Source organism: Urocitellus parryii, chromosome 1, assembly GCF_045843805.1.
Source record: "Urocitellus parryii isolate mUroPar1 chromosome 1, mUroPar1.hap1, whole genome shotgun sequence".
Taxonomy (NCBI): Eukaryota; Metazoa; Chordata; class Mammalia; order Rodentia; family Sciuridae; genus Urocitellus; species Urocitellus parryii.
This window is the reverse complement of record NC_135531.1, coordinates 12,802,334-12,814,466: the sequence shown is the minus strand read 5'-3', so window position 1 is coordinate 12,814,466 and position 12,133 is coordinate 12,802,334. Positions and strand designations below refer to the sequence as shown.

The 12,133-nt window shown below is 40.8% G+C and overlaps 1 protein-coding gene across 2 annotated transcripts in view; it reads right to left on the bottom strand.

The window, feature by feature from the left end:
* Trio (trio Rho guanine nucleotide exchange factor) overlaps positions 1-12,133 on the bottom strand; it is a 334,617-nt gene that overhangs the window by 34,594 nt on the left and 287,890 nt on the right. For both annotated transcript variants that reach the window (XM_026392392.2, XM_077800023.1), the window contains exons 35-37: positions 10,119-10,411; positions 8,399-8,569; positions 5,747-5,842 (exon numbers count right to left, since the gene is read on the bottom strand). In XM_026392392.2, the coding sequence (XP_026248177.2) occupies positions 5,747-5,842; positions 8,399-8,569; positions 10,119-10,411 (560 nt within the window). The remainder of the gene's footprint in view (positions 1-5,746; positions 5,843-8,398; positions 8,570-10,118; positions 10,412-12,133) is intronic.

Below are 12,133 nucleotides of genomic sequence, written 5' to 3'. Positions count from 1 at the left end.
AAATAAAGCTATACTATTAATAAAAGAATTCAATCAGAGGAGCTGGACAAGAAAGGCAAGTTAGAGTGAAAAGAATAATGAAGTTATACATTTTATTCTTTGTTACCAAATAATGAGAAAGTACAGACTTTCATATACCGAAGTACTATGCTTCTTCCTGGATGTATTACTTATTTCAGATTTTGCCATTTTATTTTTGGCTATATTTATGCCAATTGAAAGCACAGGCCTTTCAGATGGGTGTGAAGAGGTCAGTTTGGCCCCTAGACGCTGTGCCCATGCATACTGTTGGTAGGCTTGGAGCAACGTCAGCAATCTCTGGCTTAAACAAACTTGGCTTGTTTCTTGAGTATTCATGCAGCCTTACTCGTATTTCATGCATACAGGCAACTCAGACAAAGTCAATGAGTAATCCTTCCTATCCCTTCTCCAAGAAGCAGTACTCAAAGTCACTTCTCCAAAACACTCTCCCTGCTGCGGTCTGGCAGGGAGACCTCCCTCAAAGCCCCCACCCTCCCCCATAGTCCATAGTGTTACTGAGAGGCAGTAGAGACTTTAAGAGGTGTGGTCTGGTGGCAGGGCATGCCCTTTAAAGAACTGTCTCTTCTTACCTTCTTCTCTTTTTTTCTCACAGCCGTGAGATGAACAGCATTCCTCCACGTGTTCCTGCCATAATGTGCTGCTTTGTTGGAGATGGAAAAGCAATGGGGCCAACTGACCATGGACTGAAACCTCCAGAACTATGAGCCAAAATAAACTTTTCATCTTTTTTAAACTTATCTCAGGTATTTTGTTACAGTAATGGAAAGCTGCTAACATATTCCCCTACTGGTTTATAGTCACTGCTGGTGACTTTGCAAAACCTCACACAGAGCTTTGCAGGTGTTCAATAAATCTATCAATTGAATTCTGAAGACATCTGTCCCTGGATTAACGTGACAATGCTTATTTAGCAATTGATGGTACATGTTAATTCCATTTCTTTACCTGATTTTCAAAGCACATAGGGATTATAGTTCTCTTAAATTTTCTAAAAAACCCAGTCAGATAGATATATTGAAATGATTTAACTAGAAAAATGTGATTAACTTATCTCTGGACAAACAGCAAAAGTCTAAGAACACAAAACTTCATTTAATAGCTGATTTTGATATCAATAAATTAAAATTGCTAATACTTGTCTGTTTTCTTCCCTTAACAGTAACAGACTGAATCTGACTTGGTTGGTGAGCAGAGTTTTTAGGACACAAAGTCTATACATGCAATTTTGTTAAACACATCTAAAGAGCTGTAAAAAACAACAACGACAAACACACACAACTACTACTCTTATATATGAAAAATAGAGTACTAAGTTAGTTAATAATAAAAAACAAGAGTTTGATCCAAAAACTATGTTCTTTTAAATAAACAGCTGTTGACCTTTACTGGCAGCAAACATTGTGCTGTAAGTACCAGAGCTTGCTTCATGCTCATCAGATCAACTTGGTCTTTGACAGAAGGCCTAAGTCTGGGGACCAAGGGGAGGACCTTCTGTTCTGTGTTCTGACTAGACAGCTGAAGCTCATTAGGCTGAATTCTGTTCACGTGAATAGTGAGAAAGAAAAAAGAAGAGAAAGGCAGATGTTCTGAGAGAGCACAGACGTAGTCGTGGACTTCACTGGTGTCCGTGGGGACCTGTCTTTATAACCTGGAACAGCTGTCAGGACCGACAACAGGTCTCAAGGACCTGTGGAGAGAGTAGGTTTGGTTATATGTTCTTGTCACATCTGTGATGGTCACTGCTTCCGTGCCACCCGTGTGCCTCTTACACAAATGTGTGACAAGTTACTATCAGCACAACGCTGTCTCGTATCTGCAACATGGGACTTTTTTTTTTTTTTTTTTGAATGAAGTGTTTGTGGAATCCTCTTGGTTTTGTGGGTGGGCTCTTGTCAACTTTCTCTGTTTCTTATATGGAGATATGTCTGCATAGACATTCAAGCTTTTCTGAAATTAGTTTGTTTTTTTTTTTTTTTGTTCTGGGGATTGAACCCAGGGGCACTTAACCACTGAGCCACATCCCCACCTCTTTTTTAAATTTTAGAGACAGGGTATCACTGAGTTACTCAGAGCCTTGCTAAATTGCTGAGGCTGGCTTTGAACTTGTGATCCTCCTACTTTAGCCTCCTGAGCTGCTGGGATTACAGTCATACACCACTGCAGTTTTGATAAAATATTTTCTTAGGAAACTACCATTTCATCTAAGGTTTCATTTCAAGTTTACTTTCAAAGACTTGAATAAAGTTACATCTTTCTGATTGTTTGAATTTCCTGAGTTTATTCTTCCCTTATAACCTCTTAATTTTGTACATTTGTGCTTTCTACTTATTTTTTTTTTAATTGTAGATGGACACACTATCTTATTTCAATTAATTTATTTTTATGTGGTGCTGAGGATCGAATCCAGGGCCTCACATGTTCGAGGCAAGCGTTCTACCACTGAGCTACAACCCCAGCCCTGCTTTCTATTTTTAAAGGAAGGTTATTATATGTCTGTTTACTTAAAAACATTTTGGTTTTATATATAATTCTACTGTTTTCTGATTCATTATCTTCTGCTTTTATCTCTATGAATTAGTCTGATTTCCTTTGCTTTATTGTTCATCTAACATCCTGAGTTTTAGATGTTATTTGACTTATTTTCATTCTTCTGTCTCCTTTTATATTTTGACCAGTGTAGAGAAGAAAACCACATAGTTAATTAAAATAGTCACTCTGACAACAGGCTACAGATGAACAGTTAAAGTAATTTATTTTCCCAGAAGTGCTATGAGGCAATCCTTGGTCAGCTGGCTAGTTCTTATTCTGCAATTATTTAAGTTGCATTCCAGTTTAAGTGAGTAGGTCTCAGGACACAAGGAACATTTTTTTTAGAGTGGCTTTTTTATTTTTCATATAGACCTTTCAGGTTTTAGGTTTAGGAAGGTTCATTTCTTGGACATCATATTATATAACAGTTGAATATCATCTCTGCAATCCAATAAATTAATATATAGCTTTTGATGGACAAATAATTCAGTGTTCGAATACAATCATGAGGTGATACAGCCTTAGAGATCACCCACACAATGACAGGCATGATGGCCAAGAATCTGCAGAGTCACAGGGTGCAGGACAAGTTTGAAGGATATTAAAATGATTGACTAGAATTTTTATTGACAATAAGTAACTCCCATTTGGCATCTGGGGATCAGTGACTGGCAATCCTTGAAGAACTGTTTCCTTTGAACCAGAAAAGAGGGAAGAATCTAGATTTCATGACATAATAAAGAAGGGAAGGCATCCATACACACCCTGTGGAACACTGTGAGAAGCTTAGCAAACAGCACCCCCCTGTTGATGACCCCTCCCCAATTTACAGGGGAAAGATACAGGCTCAGAGAGGCTGAGGCACTTGCCTGGTGGAACCCAACTCTTAGAAGGAAACTTTGAACCCAAGTCCATCTGCCTCCAAAACCTATGCCCTCTTCACTATGCCAATAGCCTGTTAAGAGGGGACATAAGTGAGAAGAAACAACTGTTTCATCTGAGTAAACAGAAAATGTTGAGTTCCTCAGAAATGAAAAAAGAGAACACAAAAGGAAGTCAAAAGGACTAATCATGGACCATCTCTCCATTTGGAGGTCCACCCAAATGAATTATAATAAAACACAGCACTGCACATGGAATTACACTTGCAGAATAATGACTAGCAGGCAGGCAAGTGCTGCCTTACAGCATTCCCTGAGAAACCTTTTCTATTATTAGATAAGAATGATTCTAATGGTTATATAATTGATGGATATAAATGACCTTTTAAAAAATGTTAAGGATGCCTGAAGACTCACTGGATATAATTTAAGCACGCTTCATTTAGACCATTAATCAACTTGTCTCTAAAGCAAGTAGGTGGTGGTAATTCAATTTATATTGGCATGATTCTAAATTCCTCACCACTGGAGTCCAAATTCTTGAGTTATCTCCCAAGTCCTACCAATTTCCTGTCTAATTTCAAAGCTTAGTGTGTCTTTCTCACTGTGATGGCAGGGGTTTAAAATGTGTCTTATATATAATTCCCATCTGACCATGTCAAGCCAGTTTCATTAGAGGCTGTTTAGGGGTGGGAGAAGAAATGGTAATGACATATCTGGTACATAGTTAACACCCAAATGCAGGAAGTTAACTTGCTAAACTGAAGAGGTACTCTCTTTGATCTAGCAATTCTGATAATGGAAATTTAGCCTACAGATATAATCATACATGACAAGGATGTTTGTAGTGTAGTGACGAATGTGGATGTTCATAGTAGTGAAAAAATGGAGACAAACACATATTAGGAATTTGTTTAAGTAAATTATAGTGATTATATCTCTGACCCTTGTAGTTGATAAAAGTTTCAAGCATTCTGAACACCCCAGTTTCCTCACCTGTAAAATGGGATAACAGTAGTGCATGCTTATCTCAGAGGGTTGTTGTGAAGATTGTACAAATTAACATGTACTTGCACTTAGAATAGTAACTGGTTTAGAGTAAGCCTTCAGTAGTATTACCACCATGGCATTCATGAAATGGAATAGTATACAGTTATCAAAGGGAAGAGGTATTTGCATGTACTCACAAGAAAAATATCTAGAAGGAAACAAGTCAAACTGTATAGTGGTCACCTCTGGAGATGAATTTGTGTGAGAGGTTGAAGATTTTCAACTTTGGGAGGGATGGCTTTCAGAAGATGTTAAAAATCTTGACAGGGATAGTAGAATACACTGATGTAAAAAAGTTGTTATCAATGGTAGCTTTCCCATTTCATCATTAAGAAATTAAAGAAAGAGAAACTAATGAATTTGAATCAGAAGCAACATGTGCCTGGTCTAATTTCAAAGAATCAATTTAATTTGGGGTTTTTAGCAAATGAATTTAGAGGGATCAACTGAAAACACAGAGGTCACTAATAAATCCCTTAAGGAATACTGTAAATACTTTTCTCTTAGGAATTGAAACTCCCCAAAAGAATATCAGCGCCTGCCAAAGAAAGCTGTGAACAAATCTAGGGTGCCACTGACTCTGAGCGCATCTTCAGACAGGACAGAGCTGTCCACTCTTGCTACCACTGCAGTGAAGGTGTGAGCAGTGAGGGATTAGCCTTGCCCCAAAGGAGGTGCTGAGCTGATAAGATGGGCTCTGCTGGGGGGCGGGGCTTGGGTCAAGGCCAACAGTCTGTGCTAACATGACTTTTGGTGGGGATTCTGGATCACATGGTGTCTCAGACTCTGGAAAGGCAGGAAGCTAAGGCCAGCCATTTGAGCAGTTGACCATGTGTATGTGACTGAGCCCAGTGAGAAAGTGTGAACACTTGAGGCTCAGGGGAGAAGCTGCAGCTGGCAACACTGTGCATCACCTTGCATGGCTGCTGGAGAACTCAGTTCTGCCACAGAACACTCTCCTGGACTACATGGTCACCTGTGGGCTGATTTTATTCTGTGTTCTTTCACACGTTAAACTGCATCTGTGGAAATACTGGCTTTCTGTTGTTCTGTGAGTCCTTCAAAGATACTGGTGAACATGAGGGTGGCTGTGGGAACCTCTAAACTTGCTTTTGGTCAGAAGTGAGGGTGGTCTTGGGGCACAGACATATTCTGCAGACCAGAGCAATACCTGGGTGAAGGTAAACCCATCTGCACATAGCACTGAAAGCAGCTTCCAAATCTGACTTTCCTGGAAGCCTTACCATCTTGCTCTTCACAAGTTCTTCGATTGCACTGACAAGTTCGGCTGCGCTTGGAGTTTCGGAGCTGGTGGGGCGGACTAGTAACCGAGAAGAGGCCTATAGAAGTTAAGAAAAAGAAAAGGGGGAGGGGTAGTCTCACATTAGTAACTGGACAGACGGTGAATTCCCCTGCAAGCTCCATCTCTCTATTAAAAGTAATTCCAGACAAAAAGACCACAGGTTTGTCTTTGTTTGCATTTATTTAGAGTTATCCTTTAAAATTTACAATATTCTGACATGAAACATTAAATAAAACCTGTCTGGGATACACGTGGAAAACAGACAATGTCTGTTTTTAATCTGCAGTCATGTAACATCATATTGCTTTTCAGAAAGGTGATTGGGCATGGGAATACCCTAGCTGTAATGTCCACACTGCTGGCTGAGCTCTGGGATAAGGAGAAGAAAACAGAATCTGGCCAATGGAGAAGTGAGAGGCTTAAGGTCTACTCAAGAATACCAACAATGGCTTTACTATGTTTAGGGACTGAGAAAAATAAAACAAAAACAAGAAAAGAGGAGCCAGGGTACGGTGACCAGACAGGGAAGAGAGGGGGACAAGCTCACCATTTTCTGTGCCATCCATATCCCCAATGATTAGTGCAGAGTACAGGAGAGCTGAGGCCTCACAAGCTATCAGATGCCACTTATGGCTAGAATCGAGGGTGTAACAGGGTTGACAGTAAGGAAATCTGAGGGAGGGGCTACTAAGTTCGAGTCTCAGTAATTGGCAAACACGCTGTGTTTGCAGATTACTTGCACCGTTGATTAGCTGGGAACTAGAAGAGGGGCATAAGTAATATGAACCTTGCTTCATATTAAGGACAGCAGAGATGCATGCGACACATGGCTAGCTGTCCTAGCGATGCATTTCTCACGGTAGACAGATACAGATTTATACGTTTACAAGAGGCTGTTACATATGTGGATCAAAATATGCACTTTACAAAACAAATGTTGGTTTGGTCTAATGAAATTTGGAATATGGGGTGAAGAAAACAAAGAAAAAATTCAAATGGAAAGGTAAGGAAACTGAGCCAAAACAGACACAGAACACAAATCAACATAATGCTGCCGTGAAAGTTCACAAAAAGAGAAAACAGAACAAAACAAAAAATTAGTCACAAGATAATAAACTGGGAACATCACTACAGATTTCTGTAAATGAAAACTGCTACTGATAATACCCAATGAGGTAACACGGGAGCCAATAAATGATTCTAGCCAACGAGAATATAGAGAAATTGGCTCTTTACACAGAAAAAACCCACTCCCTTAGTTGGTGAATAAATCAACAAAGTCTGGTCCCTCATTGTTTGGATAACCACCCAAATTCAAGAAATTTTAGTTTTCTACTTTTTAAAAAAGGTATAGTTTAGAGTGTTAAAAAGCAGCTTAGGCACTGTGAGAAAACTGTCCCACAGTCCCATTTTCAGGCTAGCCACTGAACGTGCAGGGGCTGAGGCCTCTCTCACCTCAGGCCCTCCTCCCCTTCCTCTGCTGCACAGCTCGGGGCCTATATGTAAAACTCCAGGGACCCAGCCCAGGTTCAGATCTGCAGTTCACAACTACTGCTCCAGACCCGTGGCATTCTTATTGTGCCTGGCATGGACTGTGTGCTAAAAAAGGAGGAGGGCGTAAAGTCCTTCAAGAATGGGCTGTGGAAATGTCTGCCTTGGGTTAAGACTACGTGATTGGATGCAGCCTCACAACTGTCAATCATGGGCTGTGTTAGATCCTAGGTCATCAAATACAGGATGATCCAGCAAGCAACTGTGCCAATACTGACAACAAACGTAAGGAAGAAGAGAGGGAAAGAATGGGAGGCATAAAATGTTGACAATACATTTTTTTACTCAGAAACTGTCAAAATTAAAACCCAGCAAATTGCTAAAATTAAAACAAGGGAATGGCTTTACAGCATGATTTTCAAAACCTGATAACTGCAAGGGGCACACTGGGGTTAGCAGCCTGGAGAGGATGAGGAAGCTAGACATTTTATTTTTAGGGTTCTACAACTGGGATGGACAAAACAAGACTAAGAAAGAACTCAGGGAAATAACAATTTACATGCCTAGTCACTAAATGTGCAGGGGGCTCCAAAGAGGAGACTCACGGCTCTCAGCTAATTCCCACTCTTTGATAACCATGCCCACACTCTACTACAATGATCCTATGAACATGATTGGCATGTTGGAAAACTAAATGGACAACCACCCAATCTTATTTTAAACAGAAACCTCTGTGAAAAAATACCTCCCAGTAGCCTATTATTCCCTTGATGCTGCAAAAAGGCAGATTGCATGGAACTTTGGATTGTTCTCTCAGAGGCTCTTATCAATACATTAAGAAATTTAAAAATTAAATGCAGCAATTACTAAAGCATCATTAAAATGCACTGAACATATTTATATAGTCATATGGGCATTAGAAACTCATATGTTGGCCTAGTGCTTATTCTACATGGATTTGCTTATCATACTCTTGGGCACCAGCAGGCTGACTATACCTGGGAAAGTTCCAGGCTGCCTCAGCTCCTGAAATGGAGCTGTGTGGAGCGGCTACTGAAAGGGCCCCTGCCCCTGGCACAGATGTCCTGGGTTGGCCCTTTACCTTGTCATCCTGCGAGTCCGGCTGAAGGAGGCTGTGCTGCTGGATAGCCATGGGTGGGGGGAGTGGCACAGCATCGGCCCCCTCCTCCCCTTCTTCTTCTCCACAGCTCTGCATGCCTGACGAAGAGGATTTAGAGAGCGTGCCGCTGCTGAGGCCCTCATTCCGGCCTCTCTGAAATCAAACCAATATTTGCTTGTTACATTCTAAACCGTGACTTCCAGTGTTCAGATGCTGGGATCTGCGTGGCGAACTGGAAGAGCACAGTGAGGACAGAAAGTGGGGTGGCAGAAATCAGGAACAGGCTCTTTCTGACTTTAATTTGTATTCCTTTGCTGCAATCTACTATTTTGTTTGCTGATTAGGATGACAGAAGAGCCACACCATGTTATCTGAAGGGACTGCCAGCATATCTTTTTAGGCTCAAAACTCACCCCAACTCCAAGAAGCCAAATAAATAAAAAAAACAAAAGTCTAAACCACAACCCTCATGTTGATTGAATTTGTTTGGCCCAGGTTTTTTCATTTTTGGTAACTTGTTAGAATAAAATTCACAGAAATAATAAGGGCATAAGAAATATAATCCAAGGTGCTTTTTAAGACTATGAATCACATTTCCTTCTATTCTTGCTTATAAAAAACATTCCATTTTAGCTCTACTATGAGGACACAGATTTATAAAACAAGATATATAAGTACATAATGATCCACCTACTCCAGTAAAAACCAGTGGCAAAAATACACCCAGGAAAAAAACAGCAGTAATGGCAGAAAACACATGTTTGTCAATCAATGAAATATACAACTCTGAGTCTATTTCTTTCTGCCTTTTCTTTTCTTTTTTTTTAGCCTGTGTGAAATTTGGGGAAGGTCAAGTTAACAACTTTGTGGGAGCCTCACTGTCATATCCAGCACTGAAGACTATCTCAGGGATTGTGAAGAAATTGTTTCTTTTTAAAAAAATATATATTTTTTTAGTTGTAGATGAACACAATACCTTTATTTCATTTATTTATTTTTAAATGGTGTTGAGGATTGAACCCAGGGGCTCTCACATGCTAGGCAAGTGCTCTGTCACTGAGCTACAGCCCCAGCACAAAGGAATTGTTTCTTTCCTTGTAATTTAAAGGTCCCTGGACAAAACAAAAACAGTCCTGTCTGACCTACACCCTCTTACATTTGGTGACATGGGAATAATGCAGTGTTTACTACTCAGTCAGCAAAGGAAACTGACTGGATATTTTCAACTCAGGACAAGATGTAAGGTACAAATAATAACTGGATGATGCTGACACTCCACAAAGCCCTTACAGATCTAAAATTAGAGCTTTCCTTACAAAAAGCTGCAAGGGTGTTCAGTGCTTAACCTCAGGGACTGCTGACATCCTCTGTAGACACTGTAGGGGGACTGAGTGAGGAGAGGACTGAGGTCCCACAGGACCCCTGCCTAAAGGCATGGACCTTGGTGGCTGATGGCCTTGAGGGTTTCTTAGAAGCCATGTGTGGTCTGACTATGCTTACAGGCAGTAGCTGTTCAGTCATCTTTCAAGCTGTCCCCTAGAGTCTGATGGTCCACTAAACAGAGACACTAGTCGGGATATGTGATGCTCGTGATTTCTAATTAAACCAAACAGTCTATTCACAAGACAAGCAAATACAATTTAAGAGAGACTGTTAGAAGGTTTCTAGCCTCCCACAATTTGTGGCCACTACACACACCTACCTCTTCAGCAGTCTCGTCCTGAGGAGTGGCTGCACTGTCATCCGAGTCCTTCTGCGAGCCAGCGTCTGTGCTCTTGCGGACCTCCCTGCTTTTTTTGTGCTTGTGGGCAAGCTTCTTCACATGCCCATCAGCCTTGCCACTGCTCAGCCGCCGCACTGGGCTGGTAAGCCACTTGCGCAAGGTGTTGCCTGGCCGCTTGGGACCCGGAGAGCTCTGGGCCCCGATCATGTGGGGCTGAAGGGAAGCTACAGAGGCAGGTGGACTGGCATCGTTACTGGAGACAGAGAGGGAGTCTGATGGGATGAGAGAATGAGAAGGAGTTTTACTGAACATGGCACAAATCCCCTTGGGGCTGAAGTCTGTGCCATTCAGCTCATATGCTTTTGTCTCCCTAGCTGCACAGAGCTCAGGTGAACCGTTGGGAGCTAACTACTGGCTTTATCTCCAGGGTAAACTAAGATTAGAGGGCCGAATGTTCCCACTCACATTTATCAAACTTGAGTTTTGCTAGAAATGATTCTGCAGGTTGCTTTGCCCCCTCTAAAAATAATACAAATCACTAATCCTGAAGATGAGTATCATTAGTGCACAGATTTAAATGTCATTAATTACAGGGCCTGGTGACACATGCCTGTAATCCCAGGAACTCGGGAGGTAAAGGCGGGAGGATTTCAAGTTCGAGAACAGCCTTGGCAGCTTAGTGAGACTCTGTCTCAAAATAAAAAAATTAAAAGGTCTGGGGATGTGGCTCAGCAGTAGAGTGCTGCTGGTTTCTACAACAACAAGAAAAATCAATTGGGTAAAATATCACATACACTGCTGGGCAGACTTTAAAAAGGATTTTCATCTATTTTCTTGATTAACAAAATCCAAGAAAAAAGATACAAAAAATTTTTAAAAAGTTTTTTAGCTACATAATTACTAACTTACTAACTGTAAACTCATTCTGTCAAAGAAATGTAATAGTTGGTCTTACTGCCAGTGAATAAAAGTATATACATATATGATTACAGTATATCATATGATTATAGAGTTTTGCTCTGGTCAGACTGTGACAAGCAGCACACATCTAAATAGGCCTGTGTTGAGGTTAAATTTGGTGACTATGGCAAAGAAACAGCAGGTCAGTTTCCTGAAGAGCCAGCCCAGGGCCTCTGGCTCAGAGCCAGACCACACCGGTGGGTGTCTTCACCAGCTGCCTCCACAAAGTTATCTCATGTGTTTGGGTGAATACTGGCAAATATTAACAAAACAGCAACACATCTGAAAGTTGAATGGAGGAAGGAGAAGCCCCCTCAGCTAACCAAAACTCTACAGAAAATATATCCAAGTTAAGCTTCTCACTGGAACTAAAAAATTAAACAGCCAACTCTGGGTTGATGAGTTTTCAAATTGAAAAAAAAAAAAAAAGATTTGGGTAACAGCAGACATTCAACAAGTCCATGAAGTTAGGCATTACTTTTCAACTTGAAAACCAGGGACAGTGAACACCTTTGCAGCCTCTTCCTGAGCAACAGTGATGTGGAATAAAATGCTTCACATCAGGAAATGGAATGGTAAGCATGGCCATAGCTCACTGTGTTTGTTATTTTCCTAAATCTTTTGAAGTCTTAAAAGCATATTAAAGATAATCTTTGAAAATATTCTTTTATACATACACCTATATTAGACGTCTTCACCTCTGAGGTAGAGACCATTACTTGCTGCAGTTAAAAGCAAGAGAACTAATCCCTGCCAACACTGCGATTACATGTAGAGTCAAGAGCGCTTCCCACTAAGAACCCCAGACACTTGCCTAGACAGCCAATGCCTGTCTAATTGCTGTCCTGTTCCACCCTGGCCCAAGACACGGGCTGGTATAGGTTATAATCTTCCATAAACAGGTGATGCATTTGAAGCAAAATCACTCATTCTTAAAAAGCTAGATTTTTCTTCAAGGCAGATTTTGTTTCAATATCTGTTAAGAAGTAATAATATTCTCCCCTGCCTATGCACATGTGCACACACACACACGC